The 19,958-nt window shown below is 55.2% G+C and overlaps 4 protein-coding genes across 7 annotated transcripts; 2 read left to right on the forward strand and 2 right to left on the reverse strand.

The window, feature by feature from the left end:
• The first annotated feature begins 1,042 nt into the window (after positions 1-1,042).
• On the forward strand, positions 1,043-10,133 carry Ciao3 (cytosolic iron-sulfur assembly component 3). The gene is made up of 11 exons (XM_055604559.1): positions 1,043-1,133; positions 2,266-2,361; positions 3,855-3,998; positions 4,242-4,374; positions 6,087-6,221; positions 6,606-6,724; positions 7,452-7,581; positions 8,032-8,104; positions 8,393-8,530; positions 8,981-9,138; positions 9,319-10,133. The coding sequence occupies exons 1-11, from the start codon at positions 1,068-1,070 to the stop codon at positions 9,555-9,557; spliced, it is 1,431 nt and encodes a 476-aa protein (XP_055460534.1). The 5' UTR covers positions 1,043-1,067; the 3' UTR covers positions 9,558-10,133.
• A 36-nt stretch (positions 10,134-10,169) lies between these two features.
• Haghl (hydroxyacylglutathione hydrolase like) lies at positions 10,170-12,934 on the reverse strand. Of its 3 annotated transcripts, XM_055604562.1 has the most exons (8): positions 12,340-12,934; positions 11,990-12,054; positions 11,793-11,910; positions 11,598-11,706; positions 11,413-11,516; positions 11,108-11,209; positions 10,868-10,947; positions 10,170-10,544 (listed from the first exon to the last, which is right to left on the reverse strand). In XM_055604562.1, the coding sequence occupies exons 1-8, from the start codon at positions 12,442-12,444 to the stop codon at positions 10,376-10,378; spliced, it is 852 nt and encodes a 283-aa protein (XP_055460537.1). In that variant the 5' UTR covers positions 12,445-12,934; the 3' UTR covers positions 10,170-10,375. The 3 variants fall into 3 exon arrangements, with proteins under 3 accessions (XP_055460537.1, XP_055460536.1, XP_055460535.1); XM_055604561.1 differs by having other exon boundaries at positions 10,905-10,947; positions 11,413-11,706; XM_055604560.1 differs by having other exon boundaries at positions 11,413-11,706.
• Positions 12,935-13,366: 432 nt separating this feature from the next.
• Ccdc78 (coiled-coil domain containing 78) lies at positions 13,367-17,104 on the forward strand. Its single transcript, XM_055604396.1, has 14 exons — positions 13,367-13,420; positions 13,514-13,681; positions 13,887-14,003; positions 14,087-14,173; positions 14,390-14,506; positions 14,789-14,877; positions 14,989-15,067; positions 15,153-15,278; positions 15,518-15,693; positions 15,820-15,901; positions 16,015-16,094; positions 16,559-16,625; positions 16,697-16,797; positions 16,891-17,104. Exons 1-14 carry the CDS (start codon positions 13,367-13,369, stop codon positions 16,997-16,999), a joined length of 1,452 nt encoding a protein of 483 aa, XP_055460371.1. The 3' UTR covers positions 17,000-17,104.
• On the reverse strand, positions 17,094-19,715 carry Antkmt (adenine nucleotide translocase lysine methyltransferase). Of its 2 annotated transcripts, XM_055604565.1 has the most exons (5): positions 18,626-19,714; positions 18,138-18,242; positions 17,908-18,048; positions 17,528-17,578; positions 17,094-17,372 (listed from the first exon to the last, which is right to left on the reverse strand). In XM_055604565.1, the coding sequence occupies exons 1-5, from the start codon at positions 18,785-18,787 to the stop codon at positions 17,142-17,144; spliced, it is 690 nt and encodes a 229-aa protein (XP_055460540.1). In that variant the 5' UTR covers positions 18,788-19,714; the 3' UTR covers positions 17,094-17,141. The 2 variants fall into 2 exon arrangements, with proteins under 2 accessions (XP_055460540.1, XP_055460541.1); XM_055604566.1 differs by lacking the exon at positions 17,528-17,578 and having other exon boundaries at positions 18,626-19,715.
• Between the last annotated feature and the right edge of the window lie 243 nt (positions 19,716-19,958).

Raw genomic sequence — 19,958 nt, forward strand, 5'->3', positions numbered from 1 at the left:
CACATCTTTAATCCCAGCGCTCCAGAGGCAGAGGCAGATGGATCTCTGTGAGGTTGAGGCCAACCTGGTCTACAAAGCAAGTTTCAGGACAGCCAGGGCTACAGAGAGAAACCCTATTCTGTTTATTTTTTTAAAAATGGCATCACAATGTCCAACATCGATTTCTAAAGACTTTTCCCCAACCTGGTTAGAAACCTTCTCCCCCACACCTGAGGTCAGCTTTCTATTTATGGGTTTGCCTGTGCTGGACATCTCGTCGTCTTTTATGACTGGCTTCATCCTTATCCACTAACTATAATGTCTTCCAGGGTCACCAAAGTGAAGATGAATGCCAGGATTCTGCTCTTCCTACTGTCCCAGGCTGTTCCACTGTGTATCTGCTGGTGGGCCTTGAATAATCCTCACATTTTGTCAGCTCTCCACTGTGTTTGTTCTTACAGGCTTGGTGGCAGGGGAGGGGTTGAATGACCCAGGATCTATGCATCGCTCTCTTTCTACATTAGAAAACTCCTTGCAAACAGAAACTGCCCTTTGGCCCTGGTCCAGCCCAAGAACCTGCCTCTATAAATGTTCTCCTACACTCCTGTATTAGCATCTCAACAGCACTTGTCGATCTCATTTTTGCTAAGTTCATTCCAAGGCACGCCAGTGAATCAAGTTCATTTTGTGTTCTGCTGCTGCCAATAAGCAGAACACAAAATCCTGGACCGGGCACTTTATCTGGGACCTTGGTAGGGTACTGTCAGGTCAAGATGATGAGTGAAAGCCGGATTCCCACCCCGACATGAAGCGGGAGAGACTGCAGTTTCATTCTTTCTGTTCTTTTGTCCACCCCTGTACACAGCAACCTCTGGCAGGCACAGAAAACTGAAGGCTCTAGAACTTGGTCCTCTGAGTGTGCTGGGCTGAGCTCTCAAGGCCGCCAGCAGAGGGCGCGCACTCTTTTCAAAGCTTGCCCATGGGAAGAAATGAGCATGCGCTGGAATTTGCGTTTTCCGGCAGAGTGGCGGAAGAGCGTTATCATTTTGCGACACCCCCGTGCGACGCTCAGTGCCTGTGGGGCTGTCATGGCGTCGCCCTTCAGTGGGGCACTACAGCTGACCGACCTGGATGACTTCATCGGGCCGTCTCAGGTGGGCCGGCCAAGGGCAAGTCGCGCAGGAGGAGGGTCCGGGCCTGGCCGTGCGGCAGCGGGAAACCGCTCCTACCTGTGTCTTTTTCTGAGAAAGAGACCCGTTACCCGTTCAAGGGCCCAGGGCCTCTGTCTGGTTCCCTACTTGCTTAACACAGACAGCTGAGCCCAGGGAGGGCTGGGCAACCGGATACTGGCCCCCAGGATGTTCAGGAGTGATATCCGGGAGCCGTGGGAATGTTTAGGGGTGACAGGCAGTTGTTATGTGGTCTTCAGCTACTGTTCCTAGTAGTGTCACCCAACTGGTGATGCAAAGACATGATTGGGGCTAGTCAGCCTCCACACACCTGTGGGACATCCCACCCCTCTCTCAGAGCCAGTTTGCTCATCTCAATGGACAGGGACCATGCTGAAGGCACAGGTGGGAAGTCTCCTTGGGCCACAACCATAGCTAACGTTCTTGACCTTGCTTTGAGGAACATACAAGGGACCCCAGACAGCCACACCTAAAAACAGGAACTGGTGCTCTTGTCTGGGTATTCCTATGTTCCCAGAGCTATCATTCTGGTAGCCAAGTCCCAAGACCCCATAGAAGAGAGCTGCCACACAGGCAGAGTGAACTGGGGTATCTTGCCTGGGACTGGCAGTATTGTGGAAGGTCATCTCCTGGAAGGCCATCAAGGTTCTGGAAGTAATAAGAGGAGATATCAAGAAGGGGAGAGACAGGAAGTTTCGTCTGTATAGTGGGTTGGAGGTGACCTCCAGAAGTTCCCAAAGTAACCGTTTCTGCCTTGGCCTTTTGACACACTGGCCTCTGGCAGCGTGCTGCTGTCTGCACGTTGGGAGGATGGGCTGGTCAGGGTTTCTGCAGACATTTGCTTGCCTATAGAGTTAGCACCAGTCTCCATGCCGATCTGGACCTAGAGAGTGAGTGACCTTGGCGATATCCTCACCTTGTACAGAGAGGGTGGGCAGCCAGAGCTCAACATGGCTTCAGGGGTAAGAAGGTGATGGGGCTGGCCTCAGTGGTGAGATTCACTCTGTGGCCAGTAGCCGGCCATGCCTGAGGCCCAGGGTGCTCTAGAGATGCCTTCTCCTAATAGAGCCTGGTTTGGGCTCTCTTCCTACTATAGAATTGCATCAAGCCTGTGAAGGTGGATAAGAAGCCAGGAAGTGGCATAGCCAAGATCCACATTGAAGATGATGGGAGTTACTTCCAAGTGAACCCAGTAAGGAACCAGAGGTTTCCAGCACTTCCCTGCTGGGGGCTGGTGGTGGCAGGAGGAGGGGGGCTGGGGTACAGATCTGAAACCCACCGCTTCTGCCTCATCCAGGCACAGGCGTGGCCACCCTGAAGCTTCCTGCATATCACCTGTTCTCTCTCATTGGTCACATCTGCTGACCATGGGGAGCTGGGAGGAGGGAGAATAGGGAGGCATATGAACAGCAAACCTGCCCTGTTATGCCTGGGGAAAAGGTGGGTCCTTCCCACCTCCCCTTCTGGCTACTTCTAGTGGCGGAAGATTTCCAGGGTTTGGCCCCCCAAACTCCTCCTTTTTCTAATCCTGAAGATTAGATCTGGTGTCTGTTAAAATTAACCCTGACTGGCTGCCCTTTGCACTCTTAAGGAGTCCCTTCAAAAGGAGTCCCATATGCCACTCCACTGAGCAGTGATGCCCAGCCACGGAACACTGAGTAGGCGAGGGCCCTCGGGTAGGTTCAGGCAATGAGTGTGCAAATCACTGTGAGCGATGGAGAGCAGGATCAAGCTGCGATGGTGAAGGCCAGCTGTTTGTCCATAGTGTCCTCGTGACACTCCATGGCTCCAGCTAGGTGCCAGTGTACCTGGAGGCCCTGGTTCTCAACAAGGGGTCCCATGGATAGAGGGACACAGGAAGGTGCTTGTCACCACTGGGCTTTTAGGACAAGTGGCCTTGTCTGCATGCTGCTGCTGTGGCCCTTTGGTCTCTCGGTGTGGATTAACCTCAGGTTGGGGCTTTGGTGTAAAGCACAGGCTCAGAGAAGGGACTTCAAACCCTCTAGCCTTATTCCTCTGGTCAGTATGGACCCCCGAAGCTCACCTGGCCCTGGCTCAGACCATTCCTGCCTCTGTAGCAAGATTGAAGGTCTCAGGCTGGTGTCGTGTTTGTATGGCAAGAACCACTGGGGGTGTCCGTCCTGGAGGCCCTGATTTGAACACTGGGGTCCGAGGTCCATTCTTTAATCTGATAGTTGTTATTACCTAAACAGCCTTCTCTCCCACCCACCTGTCCTCCCTTCCTTCATCCATTCTTGGTTTTCCCTCTTTCATTCCCAGCCTGTCCCACAGGCCAGAGACCAGCTGCTACTCCAAGCAGGTCTGTTGCTTCTGCACTGACTTAAGGAAAGCCAGCCTTGCTCGTGGGGTCCTGGTGCTCCAGTAGAGCTTGTGCCAAAAGTCAGAACTTGATGTCAGTATGAACATCTGGGGTATCTAAAGCATTTGTGTGTTTGTGTGACACATGTTTAATTTTTAAAAACTGGGTAGAGCTCAGCGGTAGAGTGTTTGCTTGGCATTTGCAAGGCCCTGAATTCAATCTACTGTCATGAGAAAAGAAAAGTAAATAAAAATGAGTGTGGTGGCATACAAACCCGCAGCCGGATCTCAGGCTGGTCGTTGGTATGAGTGGAAGTCAAAGGCTACCCAAAATGAATGCCCTGCCCAGATTTTGCTCACCTGCAGGATGGCAGAACCCAGAAGCTGGAGAAGGCCAAGGTCTCCCTGAATGACTGCCTGGCATGCAGTGGCTGCGTCACTTCAGCAGAGACAGTGCTCATCACCCAGCAGAGTCACGAGGAGCTGCAGAAGGTTCTAGATGCCAATAAGGTATCAGCTAATAAGGGCTCAGCCCCAGCAGCCCACAGCGTATTCCATCAGGGGACAGGCAGCTGGTCCACCCGTCTGGGCTTTGGTGGTTCCTGCATCTTTTGGTTTCGCTGCTCTCATGTCAGTGTCCTCTGACACTAAGTGTTAGGCCCGACGCTTTGGGAAGACCATGGTGGAGCCGATGGCCTCTGGGAATCTGTACAAAGGCCACAGAGCCAGGGACTTTTCTCCCTTGCTCTACAGGTGGCGGTGCCTAGTCAGCAGCGGCTGGTGGTCGTTTCCATCTCACCACAGTCCAGAGCGTCGCTGGCTGCCAGGTTTCGGCTGGATCCCTCAGACACTGCCAAGAAATTAACTTCATTCTTCAAAAAAATAGGTAGGTGCAGAACCCTGGGTGAACGAGGGTGGCTGCTATCGGGACTCCTCCTGCCCCCAAAGCACACGTCACTCACCCTGAGCTGAGCAGCAGGGACACTCTCCCTACTGTGACTTGAACTTGTTTCACTGCGATGGTTGAGATCAGCACCTTAGGAGAGAAGCCACCTGAGCTCTGACTTTGTACTGTAGTTGACTGGTCCCCTCAGTACCTCACAGTTCCTAGATTCTCTTGGGAGTTGTTATTAGTGTTTCGGTTTTCTGAAACTAGGTGTCAGGTAGATTGGATTGGTCTTAAACTGATGCTCCTGCCTTCGCCTAGCAAATGCTGGAATTGCAAGCACACGCCACCTTTGGGTTTGTTTGTTTGTTTGTTTGTTTGTTTGTTTGTTTTTGTTTTGTTTTTTTGAGACAGGGTCTCACTTTGTGGCCCTGGCTTGCCTTGACTTCGCTATGTAGTCTGGGCTAGCCTCAAGCATATGATCCTCCTGCTTCAGCCTCCCTAGTTCTTGGATTGCAGATATGTGCTACTGCACCCAGCATAGGTTACTGTTTTTGTTTTTTTTTTACATTGTATTTATTTTGGGTGCTTGCGTGTGTGTAGATAACAGGACCATTTTCAGGATTTAGTTCTCTCCTTCCACCATGTGGGTTTCAGGCATCCAACTCGGGTCACCAGCTTTGACAGCAAGGACCTTTCCCTGCTGAACCATCTTACTGGATGCAAGTACTGGTTTTCAGGCATATTGTCACATCTGTTGGGTTCTGGCTTGGGTAAGCTTTGGCTGACCTCTGTGCCAGGAGTTGGGGTGGAGGAAGATATGGGTGTTTTGAAAACCCCCTGCTAAATTGGGGTCTCAGTACCAGAGTGACCAGCAGCCCATTCTGGGGAAGTGGAGGGACTGGGCATGGGCATTCATGGTGCCACCTCCATGGAATGCTCCTCCTGCCTGCTAGATGATCTGGCACCTTGTCCACCACAACTAGGAGTCTTGCAGGCAGGCACCCGATCCTCCTCTGTGACACATGTATGAGGCCTGACCCTCGCTGTGGTACTAGGTGCCATCATCAGTGCGCAGAGTCCCAAGAAGAACCAGCCTGGGGGTGGTGCTTCTGGGAAGAGAGGAGCACTCAATCTGGCATCACCCCAGGGCAGTTTCTAGTCCTAGGGAGAACTGAAGAGCCAGGAGCACAGTCTTCCGCTGGGATCCGCAGGAGCCTTAGCTTATGGCCTGTGCCAGGCAGACATCTCACTGGCTGAAAGGCCCACAGACATGTCTACCCAGTCCGTGCATGGGTGTAGCAGCGGGGCCATACAGGTGGCCCTAGCCCTCAAGGATAGAGCCATTTTACACACCATCATTTTACACAGCAGGAGGCAATTGGGTGAGGCAGCACAGGTTAGACTGGAGGAGGCCAAAGCATCAGGGCCAAGCGCTGCTGATAGAAAAGGCTTAAACACATTCAGAATGGTGCCAAGGAAAGTACAGCTTTAGGAATTTGCTCCGAGGGTAATGGTGGAGCCACTGGGCAGCTAGCTCTTGAGTCCTCTGCACAGCAGGTGCTATATGTAGTAAAACAGGGCTTCCTAGAGACCCCATAGAACATGGTGCCACTGGGGAAGAGCCCTGCTGCCCCACTAAGAGGTGTTCAGATGCCAGTTTCCGCCATGGTTAGGGCAAAGACACGTGCTCACCTTCCATCGCCTTCCAGGGGTACACTTTGTCTTCGACACTGTCTTCGCAAGGAACTTCAGCCTTTTGGAGAGCCAGAAAGAGTTTGTGCGGCGATTCCGAGGGCAAACCAACTCCAGAGAGGCCTTGCCCATGCTGGCATCTGCCTGCCCAGGTGTGTCCTTGGCTGCATGGCTGTTTAACTGAAGTTAGGACTTCATGATATACTGACAGCTTGACATGGAAATGGGAATGACGGGGAGGAGTTATCTTTGGAGACAGGTAGAAATGTCAGTACCTACGTACGAGGTGCCTACAGCTAAAGACCTCACCTGTAGTCACCAGTTCTCATTGGTGATCACCTGGATACCAGCCTTCCTTGTGACAGTCAGGGATGACAGGGTGAATGTTTTAATGCCACAGTAATTTTTTTTTTTTTTACATGAAACAGTCCACCCCCAGAATGTCATGTCACTGCCAAGAAGAGAAAAGCTGTTTGTGAACCACCCCCAGGCCTGCCCTAGGCATACCCCAAACCTATTTGTTCCTTTTGGCTCAGGCTGGATCTGCTATGCTGAGAAGACGCATGGCAACTTCATCCTCCCCTACATCAGCACAGCCCGGTCCCCACAGCAGGTTATGGGCTCCCTGGTCAAGGACTTCTTTGCCCAGCAACAGGTAATGGGACTGGGCATCCCCAGGCAACCTAATGAGTGGTCAGCTGTGACACAGGAGTGAGACAGTGTGACACAGCTGTGACACTGGCCGGCCACTCACCCTTTGCCTGTGACTGGTACCTTCTTCTGGGGTATCAGGGTGACCGAAACCCAATGGTAGCTGCTGGTGGAATAAGCTTGCCTCTTATCAGTCTTTCCCAGCTAGCCTGTTACTACCTGGGCTGTCTTTTGACAAGCACCAGGGGGTCCAGGTCTGACAGAAAGGCACTTCTCACACCTAGAGGTGGCTAGACTCCATGTTTAAAGAGCAGGAGACCAAGGGTTAAAAGCACACCTCACAGGCTGCTGGGTGAACAAATCAGATTGCACTTTAGGTCACTTCCAGTGATCTACTGGCCTCAGCCTGAAGTCACCCCACTGACAGGATGAGGGAGCTGGCTCCCTAGTACAAAAACCATGGACGCTGGCATCAACCCTGTGCATTCCTTCTGCTGTGCACAGCCACACTTCCCTCTAGTCTGTGTGGTCCACTGTGACCTGTCCTCTCCTTCAAAGACTGTGAGAACCTCTCTCCTCTGCTGCAGCTGCCTGTGGGAGAGGAGATATGTGGCCCTGCACATTTGATGGCCAGTGGGCATGAGTAACTGCTCAAGTCATGCCTATCTTCAAGTCACCTCTGACTCATTCACAGTGAGGCCAGTTCTGAGCTTTCCACACTCTCTCTGTAGCTTCTGTCTCCTGACAAGATCTACCATGTAACGGTGATGCCCTGCTATGACAAAAAACTAGAAGCATCCAGACCTGACTTCTTCAACCAGGAGTACCAGACCCGTGACGTGGACTGTGTCCTTACAACAGGTGCAGCTGCCACACCTAACTCTACCCCCTTGGAGCCAAGTACTGGAGCCTGGGAGACAGCAGAGGCTTCCGTCAGTGCCTTGCAGGGTCCTGTGGCCAACGGAGCCCCAGTATTGTATCCTTGCTAGGCCAAAAATGAGTCTTGAGGGCAGGCAGGCTGTCAAGTCTAGTCCCCATGGCTCATATCGTCACCCCACTTTTAAGTGGAGTAGCCTGTCTCCCATTTAAGAGGTGGGAAAATAAACTAGGAGGCTAAACAGCCTGCCCCTGAACTGGCAGAGTGGCCCTGGCCCCTCTTAAAATGCCCCAGCTAGGAATGCCTTCCCGTGGGTCTGCAGGGGCTGGCTGGACTCACCATCCCACCTCAAGCTGCAGTAAGTGGCCCTCTGGGAACACAGACAGCTCAGCACTCTAAGGCCAACTAGAACTTGTGCTGTGGTCCGCCTGCAGGAGAAGTCTTGCGGCTGCTGGAGGAGGAAGGCGTTTCGCTCTCAGAGCTGGAGCCTGTGCCCCTGGATGGCCTGTGAGTTGGTGGTGGGGACTGAGGACCTTTATTTGGGATCAGATGCTGCCTGTGGGGTGGGGCAGTGTCCTGTCCCCTCCTTTCTACCCAGGCTGCCTTCTGGCCAACTCCAGACATCCCCGCAGCCTGGCTGGGGCTCAAGAGTGGCTGAGTTTACAGTGTCAAAGCAGAGCCTACTCTAGAAGGCATCTGAACTTCCCAGGGCCACCATAAGACCAGTCCTTAATGTCTACAAGCCACCTTAGCTATTGAGCCCCAGCCTCCTGCACTGACCCACCTCTCTCCCAGAACCAGTAGTGTGTCTGCTGAGGAGCCCACCAGCCATCGGGGCGGAGGCTCAGGAGGCTACCTGGAGCATGTGTTCCGGCACGCGGCCCAAGAGCTCTTTGGAATCCATGTGGCTGAAGTCACCTACCAACCCATGAGGTCAGCAGGGCAGGCACTGAAGTGAATGGGGGGGGAGATCCCTGGAGCCCTTGGCACAACTGGGTCTCCCCTTAAGACCATGAAGTGTGAACAGGCCAGAGCATTTGCCTCAGTCTCATCAGAGCCTCTGAGCCAGGGTGCTAAGCAGGACGAGCAGGTGCCCAGCATGGGTACAGTGCCTGGGCCTGGGGTTTCACACCTTCCTATGCTTCGTGGTTGCCCTTGGGAAAAATAATCCTATGTTTAGGAAGTCAAGGTTGGGATGAGTTTACCTGTGGGCCCATGGATGCGAGCTGCACCCCCCCCCCTCCATCACTCCTCCCTTGCCTGCTAGCAGGAACGGACAGAGCCAGCTGGCAGTGCCCTGCACCCCGGAGGGCTTCTGCACTTGGGCAGGGACAGGCTTTTGTAGCAGTATGCCTTTTCAAAAGCCCACTCCTACACCTCCAGGAACAAGGACTTCCAGGAAGTGACATTGGAGAGGGAAGGCCAGGTGCTGTTGCGATTTGCTGTGGCTTATGGCTTCCGCAACATCCAGAACCTCGTGCAGAAACTGAAGCGAGGCCGCTGTCCCTACCATTATGTGGAAGTCATGGCCTGCCCTTCAGGTAGTTCCTCCTAACATAGCACAGCAGGCTCTGCTTGCTGGGACAGTCCGGCAGCCTGCCACCAATGGACGGTGGAAGGGGTTGGACAGGAGTGGGACAGTCCCCCTCTCCACACCCAGGGGGTCAGAGGGCTAACCCTGACTCCCTGCCACCACACCCATGCCCCATGTTCTGCCACAGGCTGCTTGAATGGCGGAGGCCAGCTCAAGGCTCCAGATATGGAAGACAGGGAGCTCCTCCAGCAAGTGGAAAGATTGTATAGCATGGTGAGGCCTGAGGCACCCGAAGATGTGCCTGGGGTCCAGGAGCTGTACCAGCATTGGCTGCACGGTGAGGACTCGGAGCGGGCCAGCCGCCTGCTGCACACACAATACCATGCCGTGGAGAAGACCAACTCAGGCCTCACCATCAGGTGGTAGGAGGCCTGAGAGTCTGTGAGAGCCCCGGGGCAGCACCAGGACTCCCAGGAAGACTGTGTGGGAGGTGTCTGTGACAAAGCACTCACAGAAAACACACAGAGACCCTCATAATTCAAGGAGAGCTGCAAGGATGTGTTGCTTTCTGTGCTAGAGTGGAGCACCAGATGCACGTGGGTCCTTGGCCTCTGTGTGTCTGGTTGGTAATGTTGACCGCAGCCTGTATACCTCCAGATTCCACAGTGAGATCTGCAGGGTGGGAGTGCAGGCGGGATCAGAAGTAGCCAAGGAGAGTCAAGGAGGTTCCAGAATCTCCTCCACTGGCCTGAAGCCACGGGCATCTTCCCTGCCCTACCCTCCGGCTGTAGTAGCCTGAGTATGAGGGGTGTCATGAATGTGGCTAAGCCCTGAAGCTACAGTGTATAGGGCAGGTATCAAGCCTGAACATAGTGGGGTAACTGATCCTGGTCTTTGCTAGGGTCTTAGTGTCTGGGCGGTTTGTCAGCACTAAGCCTATATGGCTGTGAGAACTCCATAGCTGGGTCTCACCACTAATAAAACAGGTCTGCTCTTCCGGAAGCATCTGCTGTGTCTGTGGCACTACACTGGGCCTTTCAAAGTTTTATTTGCCATTCTCAGTTCCCAGAACATGTATGTCTTAAGGCCCATCAGAGATCCTGCCTATATGGCCCCATGAACAGTAGAGACAAGCAAGGCACCACTTGCTGGTTCTTCAAAGCGGGGTGACAGGGCCTCAGAAGGTGTTTCTGGAGCCCAGCCTGAGGTCAGGAGAATGGGTACAGGCAGGCTCCCCACACAGTTCACTTTTCCTGTGGTGTACTCAGAAGCCCCCATTGCAAGGCCAGGAGAGCCCGGGCCTGGGGCTGTGGTGGCTCCAGATCAAGCTGGAAGCGTGCTCGCTCCCTGCAGAGCACCTCCAGGACCTGGGCAGGGTCCACCTGGCCTGTGAACTCACGAACTGGATCCTCTCTGCAGGGAAAAGTATGCTGGGGAATTGTGGGGCTGGCCAGCTGCCCAAGGGGGTGGGGCCCAGCAGGGCAGTGGATGGAAGGAGGGCCCTTAACAAATGCCCTTCCCTGGTGCCAGGGATATTCAGCTCAATAAATAGTCCCTAGACATCCTCCTAACTACCTAAATGACTGCCAAAGAGGCTCCAAGGATGTCATGCTAGTCCAGAGACTGCTCCATGGGGAGACTCCAGCTGGCGGTGTACATGGCCCCTTGAGGTTGCCCTACCCACTGGTATGGCTCAGGCCCCACCACAGGAAGGCCCAGGACACAGCCATACTTACGTCACCCTAAGGAAAGGGTTGTACAAGAGCTCCTCACCCAGCGTCGAAGGCACAGTAGGTACATCCTCATCATCCCGCTTCTGCAAAGAGCAGGCCCCTGATCACACAGGGAGGTTAAAGCGCCTGACAGAAGATCTGCAGCAGGGCCAAACCTAGGCCCAGCCAGCTGGAGACCCTCCCCCCACCTTCAGGAAGACTGCCCCTGCCCCTGCCCCTTTATAGAGCCGGAAATGGATGCACCTGGGCCCAGGATAGCTTAGCTTGTACGTGGTTGTTGCAGGGCTCCACTTTCTGTGCAAATTCAAGATTGCTCAGGGTATGCTCATGACCACAGAACACTTTCTGCAAGAAGAGGGAGGGAGCTCAGTGAACACAGGTTGCCCCGGGCCAAGGGAGTGGCGGGCGTACATACCCTTACCCTAGCAACAACCCATCCAGTACACACCACCTTTACCAAAGCAGGACAGGTACGAAAGCACAGGTTATACCAGGAGGCAGTGCAGTACCAAGTATGCGGACCCCACAGAAGGCCAAGGCTCTCTCACCGTCTGGGGTGGAAGGGTACCCAGGGTGTTAGCCAAGCTCTGGTACATCTGCTGGGCAGTGTCCTCCAGGTGCCAGCCACAGCCTGCCACTGACAGAGCATCCCCTAGGGAGGAAAGAGGGTCAGAAAGGGGAAGGGAGGGCACAGTGGAATTGGGTAGGTGGCTGAGTCCAGGCTGCAAGGTACCAGAGAAGAGGGCTGGTGGGTCCGGGCATTCATCCTCCCACAGGAAGTAGCTCATGTGGCCAGAGGTGTGGCCAGGCGTCAAGAGGCATCGCACGTGGATGGCCCCAAACTGCGACGGTGAGGCATTGGACCTGTGAGGACCAGTGGGCAGGCCTAGACCAGGACCCTCCCCGCCCCTTCCGGGTGCATGCTCACCCGAAGCTCCTCCCCGTGCTCCAGCCTGCGGGTTAGAGCACTAATGCGCTCATCTGCTCCCATGATCGCCAGTCCTGGCTGCAGGTGTGCCAGCTCCGCATTTCCACGTGTGTGGTCCCTGTGGAAGTGCGGGAGCCTGGTCAAGTCAAGGTGCCGGCGGAGGAGTCTGCTTTAGGCCTCAGCACACACCCTCTTACCAGTGATGATGGGTGGTCAGTACCGTGGTCAGAGACACCCGCTCACGGTTTGCAATCTCCAGCAACTGGAAAGGATGGAGTTAGTGCCACAGACGCTCAGGTGAGCCGCTCATCCCATACTGGGTCACTAGATTCAGGTGCTCAGCTCCACAGGCGGGCCCAGTACCCAGGGCAGCAAGGGTTAGGGGGGACATCGGGCAAACAATTACAATTACTGGGGCACCACGAACACCAAAAGTAACCATAACTTCAAGGGAGCCCAAAGATAAATACATCAAATGACTTAAAAAAAATTAGGGGGTCAGGTCTGCTCCGGGAGTCCCTTGATGGCATGTTTGGTAGGCCCTCACCCTCTTGGACACAGCCACGTCCACAGCCACGGCTTCCCGCGTTTGCTCCTCGATGATCAGATACATGTAGTTGTCTTCAAGTACCGGGATGACTTTGACCTTCATGGTCGCAGACCTCAACCAATCCTCCCTTTCCCCAAAAGAGGCACCCCAACTTAGTGAACCCCTTCTCCTGAGCTGCGCGAGATGGGTCAGCCACACACGCACACTGGGGGCACAAACGAAGGGTTGCTCCGCTGTCCAGGAGCTTCCCAGAGGACCCACTTCAGTTCCAAGCTCCAAAACTCTGGGGCTGGCGGCCCTACCCACCTCAAACCCCGCCCCTTGTCCGAGCTTCACCTTCCCCGCCCCCAAAAGCCACACAGCATTGCGGTCTCCTTCTAGCTCCGCCCCTGGTCCCGGTAGGCCCCGCCTTTCTCAGCAGGCCTCGCCTCTCTCAGCTGCAGTGGTACCCCAGACTTGGGTCCACCTCGTTCCCTGCTGTTGCCCTCACTCGCACATGCGCAGCCAGTCTAGCGTCCCGAAGAGAGCATAGCCGCTGTCCACGCGACACCCCAACTCCCCCATGTACAGAGAACTGATGGACGATGGCAGAAATCGCGCATGCGCAGAAAGGAAGGAGAGAGCGCGCGTGCGCGCGCGCACACAGTGGTTGGGCACAGTGTGGCGCAGTGCGCAAGCTCCAACTCAGCCTCAGGCAAGGGCACCTCCTCAAGTTTGCCTTTTTGGTGCCCAGGCTGAGCTAGGTCCTAAGGTCCACTGCCTCTGATTATGCCCACCTCTCCCCACAGAAGGAGGTGGGGTGTGTCCAGCTTGTTCACCTGCTGGTGTGAGTTCAGCTGATACAGGAAGAAATGCAAGAGTTTAACGCTGTGATTTTCAGCTTGGGCCGCACGACCCCCTTAGTGGATAGATGGGTGGCCTAATTACGAACCACTGGAAATAGTTGCAAATCCCTACAGGAGGGGAGGGCATCCCACATAAAGACAACCTTGGCCGCAACTGCAGCCACAGGTGTGGCGTTGTTATGCCCTCCTGGATCCAGCTGGCCTGTTACAGAGTGCCTGTCTGCATGTCCCAGGTGACATGAGGCTCCGGAAAGAATGGATCTCGTTTGTGGGTCCCACTCTTCCTAACCGCTGAACCGCCTTGCCCTTCCTTGTAGGCAAGATAGGCAATCTCTAAGATCAACAGAGGCCTTGGCAACACCAGCAACACTCACAACGACAGCCAGGAAGCAGGCCACCATCAGACAGATCAGGGGCCAGAATTCCTCTCTTCTATGGAGTATGTGGCAGCCCCAGGCCCCAGGCCAGCGGCCCCATTTCGAGTTGCAGAGAATGTGAGTCCTCCCAAGACACTGATGTGGCGGGGGCGGGGGGGGGGGGGCTTCCTTTCCTTCATAGACCAGGAGGGACGAAGTCCCTGGATCCTGTGTCTGTGTCAGCCAGGGCTGACCTGGTTGGTGCTGAAATGCCTCCAAAAGACTGGGCTCCACAACCTAGGCCTGAGACCCACCTAGGTGTGGGGTGGTGGTGCCTTACCAGGTTGTTCCAGGAGCAGAGGACTGCCTGCCTAGAGTGTCCGGGCACCCAGCCTGGGTCGCCAGCCTGGAGACAGAGCATCAGGCAGCTCCGGAGCTGAGTGAGGACCAGCGGTTGCAGGTGGCTGTGGGGCTGTGGGGTTCTGGTAGGAGCAGAGACCCCATAAGGCCACTGGCAGCATCTCTCACCCGGGTTACCCACAGATTTCTAAGGAACTCATCGATCTCCAGCTTGCAACCCATCGCCTGCGCGAGCAGCATGAGGCTGAAGTCTTTGAGCTGAAGAAGGAAGTGAGTAGCCGAGCAAGCTCTGTGTGTCAGCCCAGGTGCATTCTGGAACAGACTGTACACCAGGATAAGCACCATCGAGGGGTTCAAGGGCCTGGGGGTGAACATAGCCTTTGTGTCTGTGGGCCTCCGCCTGGCCCCTGTGTATGTGCTCCTGCATGTACCCACGTGGATAGCAACTTTCTCCAGGTGGTGCCTGTTCACCCTTGATGTCCACAGGTTCTTCGACTGGAAAGTCGGGTGCGAGAGCTAGAGTTGCATGGAAATGGTACCTACCAGGGACACAGGGTACAAACAGTGGCCAATCTAGGGCACCAGCAGGTGCCACCACAAGAGGTCAGTGGAGAAGCCCAGACCTGACTGTCACTTACCACAGACTCCAGGTTACCATGAACACTTTAGAGAGCCAGGCCGGGCGCCCGCACAGAGACAATGAAACAGGTCTCTGCCGCCCCCTCCCCTCCCCTCTTCCCTTCTGCCCATGAAGGTGCAGCCCCAGCAAGGCAGGCTTTCTGAGTCTGGGCAGCACAAGCAACGTGAGTACACAGCCACCCACACAGGGATCTGCCCGCCTGGGGTGAGGATTCCAGCGTAGCGTCTGTCTTCTTCACCCTACAGCCATCAGGAGGCCAGCAAAAGCTTCCGGAAGAATTGAAATGGGCACTGGAGCATCACAGAGTCAGGCAGCAGGCACTGGATGCACGAGAGTGAGTTTCACCTCACCTGGACATAGCAGAGCCCAGTGGACAGAGAGATACCCTTCTTTAGGGGATGGAGTACCTCACTGTGGCCTCGCTGAGCCTGTACTATGTCCACAGGGCAGCCTTAGCCCGGCAGTTGCAGGGAGCCCAAGAGGAAGCCAGGGCAGCTGGCCGGCAACTATCTGCCCAAGCCATGGTGAGTGTTTACCCACACTGTGAGCCTCAAGATCTGGTAGGTGGGAGTTCTACAAACAGAGCAAGAGCCCCTTATGCACTCCCAGGTGCTGTCCACCTGTCAGGGTCAGCTCCGGCAGGCTGAAGCTGAAAATGCTCAGCTGCAGCTGCAGCTGAAGAAGCTGAATGAGGAGTATGCTGTCAAGCTGCAGCGCTATGCCACAGAGAGAGTGGTGAGCACTTAGTTATGTCTGTAGTGGTCAGAAGTAGCCTCTGCATCTTGAAGATGAAAGTCTGGGGGTGCTGGGCAGACAGATACAAAGAAACTTGGAGGTCCCATGTCCCTGGGAGAGGAGGTAAGGGACCAGAGGTAATGTTGGGCCTGACCATGTACCAACTCTGTCCAGCTCGGCTCCTAACCTGGTCCCAAACCAGCTCTAACCCTCACTCTGTCCCACCTAACCTCCCTCAGGATACTGCTGATGGCCCAGGTCAGGCGGCCCTTCGGACTTTCCTGGAGGCCACTCTGCAGGACATTCGGGCTGCACACCGAAGCCGAGAGCAGCAACTGGCGCAAGCCGCCCGGGCCTACCGCAAACGCCTGGCAGATGTGAGCCGGAGGCAGGAGTTGCTGCTAGCTACCTGCAGGTGGGCTCCACTCCTACCCCGGCTCCTGGGCTGGGCTGGCCCCACGTGACCTGCTGTGCGGGTCAGTGTGCTGCAGGAGCAGCACCTGGCACAAACAGCCCCCGACAGGGCACATGGTACTTTCAGGGCTACTTTTGCATCCGCCATCAACCTGGAGCCATTACCCATGCACTGGGCCACTGAAGTCAGCCAGCCAATGGAAGATGAGGTAATACTGGGGCCCAGGCGGCCCCTCCCTGCTGCCCAAAACTGCCTTGAAGCCCAGAGCCCCAGGACTCGCCCTGGCCTCAGTCAAGGGAAACCCGCCTTGTCCTTTTACAGTATGGCCGACACAGGACACTGCTACTGTACCCAGAGAAGGGATGTGGTGACGCGTCCAAGGAGGGCGGGTCACAGTCACTGTGAGTGCCCTCCTGTCGGTGTAGGGGAGGTCTAGGAGTCAGGCAGAAGCAACCAGACGCTTCACAGCCTTCGTTCATTCTGGCAACCCTGGCTGCCACATAGGGTTCTCTTATCCCTGTTCTGGGCTATCTTGGTTTGTATGGGGGACGCTGGTAACCACAGAAAAATGGATGGCTGCTTTCATCTGGTAGGTGAAGCTTGGATTTGGTGGAAGCTGACAGCCTGGTGGCCTGGCCAGCCGTAGCTTTGGACCTCTGTATATAACAGGCAGGTTCTTGAGGCAATACCTCCCAGGGATTGGGCAACTTCTTGTAGACTCCTAGTAGACGAGAGGTCACTGAGTTTGTCAGAGAATTCTGTGTACAGATGGTCCAGGGCCCCAGGCAGCGCTATGCTGTCCTAAAACCACACATCAGGTATTATGCCTGCCCTGGAGACTGCCCCTCCTGCCTTCCCCTCACAGGGGCCTGGACACTGCATCTTGGGCCCAAATCCAGCAGAAGCTGCAAGACTTCTCCCAGGACACTCAGGTAGTGGCCAAGGAGTAGCAGGGACCTCCTCCCTACACCCTGCCCTGGCTCATGGGTCCTGCCTCCACCAGGCAAAGCTAGAACGGGAACGGGCACAGCTGATGGTCCGGGCCACCATGGCAGAGCAGCAGCTTTCTGAGCTACAGGAGTACGTGGACCAGCACTTGGGCAGGTAGGCTGGGTGTGACCCCAGGGCCCTAATCTAGGTGGAAGGGAAAGAACCCATGGTCAGATAAGTGATTTGTTTTATCACCCCGATGATTAGGTACAAACAGGAAATCCTGAGACTGAGGAAGCTGGTGAATCCAGGAGATCCCCAAGGAGAAGCAATGCCTTCCACTAGGCCCCGGCGCCCAAGGACCAGGAGTCACTAGCTAGTCTCCCACAGAGCACAAATCAAACCTCTTCACAGTCAGCATGGAACCCGCTGCCCACCCCATCCCATGAAGTGATTCCTGGAACAAAGAGTCAGGATTGAACCCATGGAGTCTTTATTGTATCCAGTCAGCCAGCCTGTCAAACAGGGGCCTTAGAGATGGAGGTAGAACTAGACTCTGGGATGGCCTTGACGGGCACCCCGCAAGAAGACACAGCTGGCCTAGTACCATGGACATCATAGGCCCAGACTCTGTCCATGCCCTCGCCCACCACAGCTACAGGTTGCCAGGTGGGAAGGGGGAATCGTCCAGATACCACACGGGCCCCTTCGGGTAGCTCTACTTGCAGCTTGTCCTCCAGCAGAGGGAGCTGTAGGAAAGAACAGGAAGAGGGAGGCCACAGGGGAAGGTAAGAAAAAGCTGCCCCATCCCAGCTGGGCCAAGAACCTATTCCAGGCCTGAGAACAGCCAAGCTTCAAAACTGTGGCCCTGACCTCCCAGCAGAACTGCAGGCCCATGACCTACCACACTGGGGGCCAGGAACACAGACACATTGTGACAGTCCCTGAGGCTCACCTGTGGGAAACAAGGATATAAGCTGGAGGGCATGGTCACTGAGTTCTGGCCTCCAGCCCACCCAGGTATCAGGATGGTAGTCACTCAGAGCATAAAACTTGGAAGATAAAGGTATCAGGACTGGAGGAGTCACTCAGTCGGTAGAGTGCTTGCCTAGCATGCAGAAATCCCGTGGTTTGGTCTCCAGTTATGCATAAACTAGGTCTTACGGTGCACACCTGTAATCCTAGGTTACATGGTGAGTTTGAGATAAGCCTTGACTACAGACTTCAAGCCCCCATCTCCCCCCCCAAAAATAGACAGAAAATAAATGAAGTTTGGTAGGGTACCTTCCAAAGATCTTTTCGATGGTAGCAGACACTCCCAGAACAACCGGCCCTCCAGGCATGCAGCCGAGCAAGTCCCACAAGCCACGGGTTCAGCTCATAACCCACAGCTGGACGGAGACCACACTGGTGGGCCGCCAGCACCTATGGGAGCCAAGAGTGTGGGACCTGGATACATCCAGGGATAGGGGCCACCACGGGAGGGGCAACGAATATACAGACACAGGCCTTACGATCCTGCCATCACCAGAGCCTAGATCCACCATTTTTCCAGGGCGGCCTCGCAACAGCGACAGCACGTGCTCAACCTGCTGGACACTCGCGCCAACGTAGGGCACCTGAGTAAGGAATTTGGTGGGCTGAGGCTAGAGTCTCACAGGCCAAAGCACCAGGCGGGGGGGCCGGTGCATGCCTTACTATATTTCCTTCCTTAAATTGATACCCGCCACACCCCGCCCCTGAGGCCCCGCCCTCTCTCCAGTCATACACCTGTCCCTAACCCCTCAGTAATACAATTCCCGCTTCATTCATACAGCCTTGGTCATGAAGATAGGCCCAGGCTCTGCAACACATTGGTCCCAACTCTCCGGATTCCCAGGTTAGGTCCCGCACCATAACTGATCCCGCCCATCTTTACACTACCTACAGTAGCCTAGCAAGGTCCCACCCATTGATCCAATTGCTCCATTGGTCCGGCTCTTTCCAAGGCCCCGCGCCGCACCTGCAGCCTCAGAGGCACCCGGCGGAAGCCCGGCTGCAGAAGCAGCGCCCACACAGCGTAGGCAGCCAGCCCGGAGCCTGCCGCCGCTTGCAGTAACTCCAGCAATCCCACCCGCTTCTCGCGCAGCTCAGTTAACGCCTCTGCTGGGTCGTCGTGATCCATGGTTGACAGACACTCAGCTCAGGATCCCACTTCCCAAGGCTCCTGGCCGGTAGCGCCTGCCCTCACCGCTACAGCCGACCTGAGCTATGCTCTGTCCTGGAGCCTACCCTAGACCCTAGCCCCAGTGGCGACGCACAAGTCTAGAGGGAGGCCGCGATCAGACGCCGGAAGTGGAAGGAGCCTGCGTGGACAGTCCGTCACTCATTCTTCTCCGCCCAGCGGGGCGTGGCCCCTCCTGTGGGTTCCGGGTGATGGTTTCGGATCAGGGATAATCCAGGAGCTAGGCTAGACTTACAGCGGCCAGCTTCTGGGTCCACTCAACAGCTCTGGATCTCCCTGAGGCCTTACTGCTCCTGGCCCGCAGCCCAGGGTAGGGCCTATACTGGGAGAGTCACTTTCAGGAAAATTCTGCTGACCAAGACTTTTTTTTGAGAGCCTACTAAAAACCCAGAGGCAAACTGCAGAGGACTTCGTTCCAGCTCCCCCACCCCCATGACAATAATTAGGCGGGAAATAGAAAGTGTCCTGGGGTTGAAGGAGAGGGGCGGGCAGATACTGACAGATGTTGGCTCTCTAGTGAGTGTGGAAGGAGGGGGCCGGATGTGAGGGGCTGGGTGCTGGCAGGTCGCCCAGCCTGGGGTGGAAGACAGCTCCGGAGCCCGGAAGGTCTCCTTCCTTCAAAAATAAAAGGTTGAGTGACTCCTAGTAAGGCCCTGCATGGAAACAGTCAAGCTGCTGGACACTGACCACCTACATTAAGACTAAATGTCTGGGGCTGGAGAGATGGCTCAGTGGTTAAGAGCACTGTCTGATCTTCCATAATGGACCCGGGTTCAATTCCCAGCACCCACATGGCAGCTTACTTCCAAGGGATCTGACACCTTCACGCTGATGCACATAAAATAAACTTAAAATAAATTATTTTTTTTTAAAAAGACTAAATGTCTGTGAATATACTTGTCCATGATCAGTCCTGGCCTGATTCTCCTCTGCTAGCCCTAGCAGAGACAGTGATGACTTCCAAATTGCGCATGCCCAAGACCACTACCCTATCCCCCAGGTACAGTGTTTTCCTCCAAAGCAATCTGAAAGATAGGTATCCCAAGGCAGCAGAAGCATGTGTATTCTGAAGAAAGAGGCTCTGCCCCACCCAGCTCAGAATCTGGCCGCC

This window comes from Psammomys obesus, unplaced genomic scaffold (assembly GCF_907164565.1).
Source record: "Psammomys obesus unplaced genomic scaffold, mPsaObe1.curated_primary_1811, whole genome shotgun sequence".
Taxonomy (NCBI): Eukaryota; Metazoa; Chordata; class Mammalia; order Rodentia; family Muridae; genus Psammomys; species Psammomys obesus.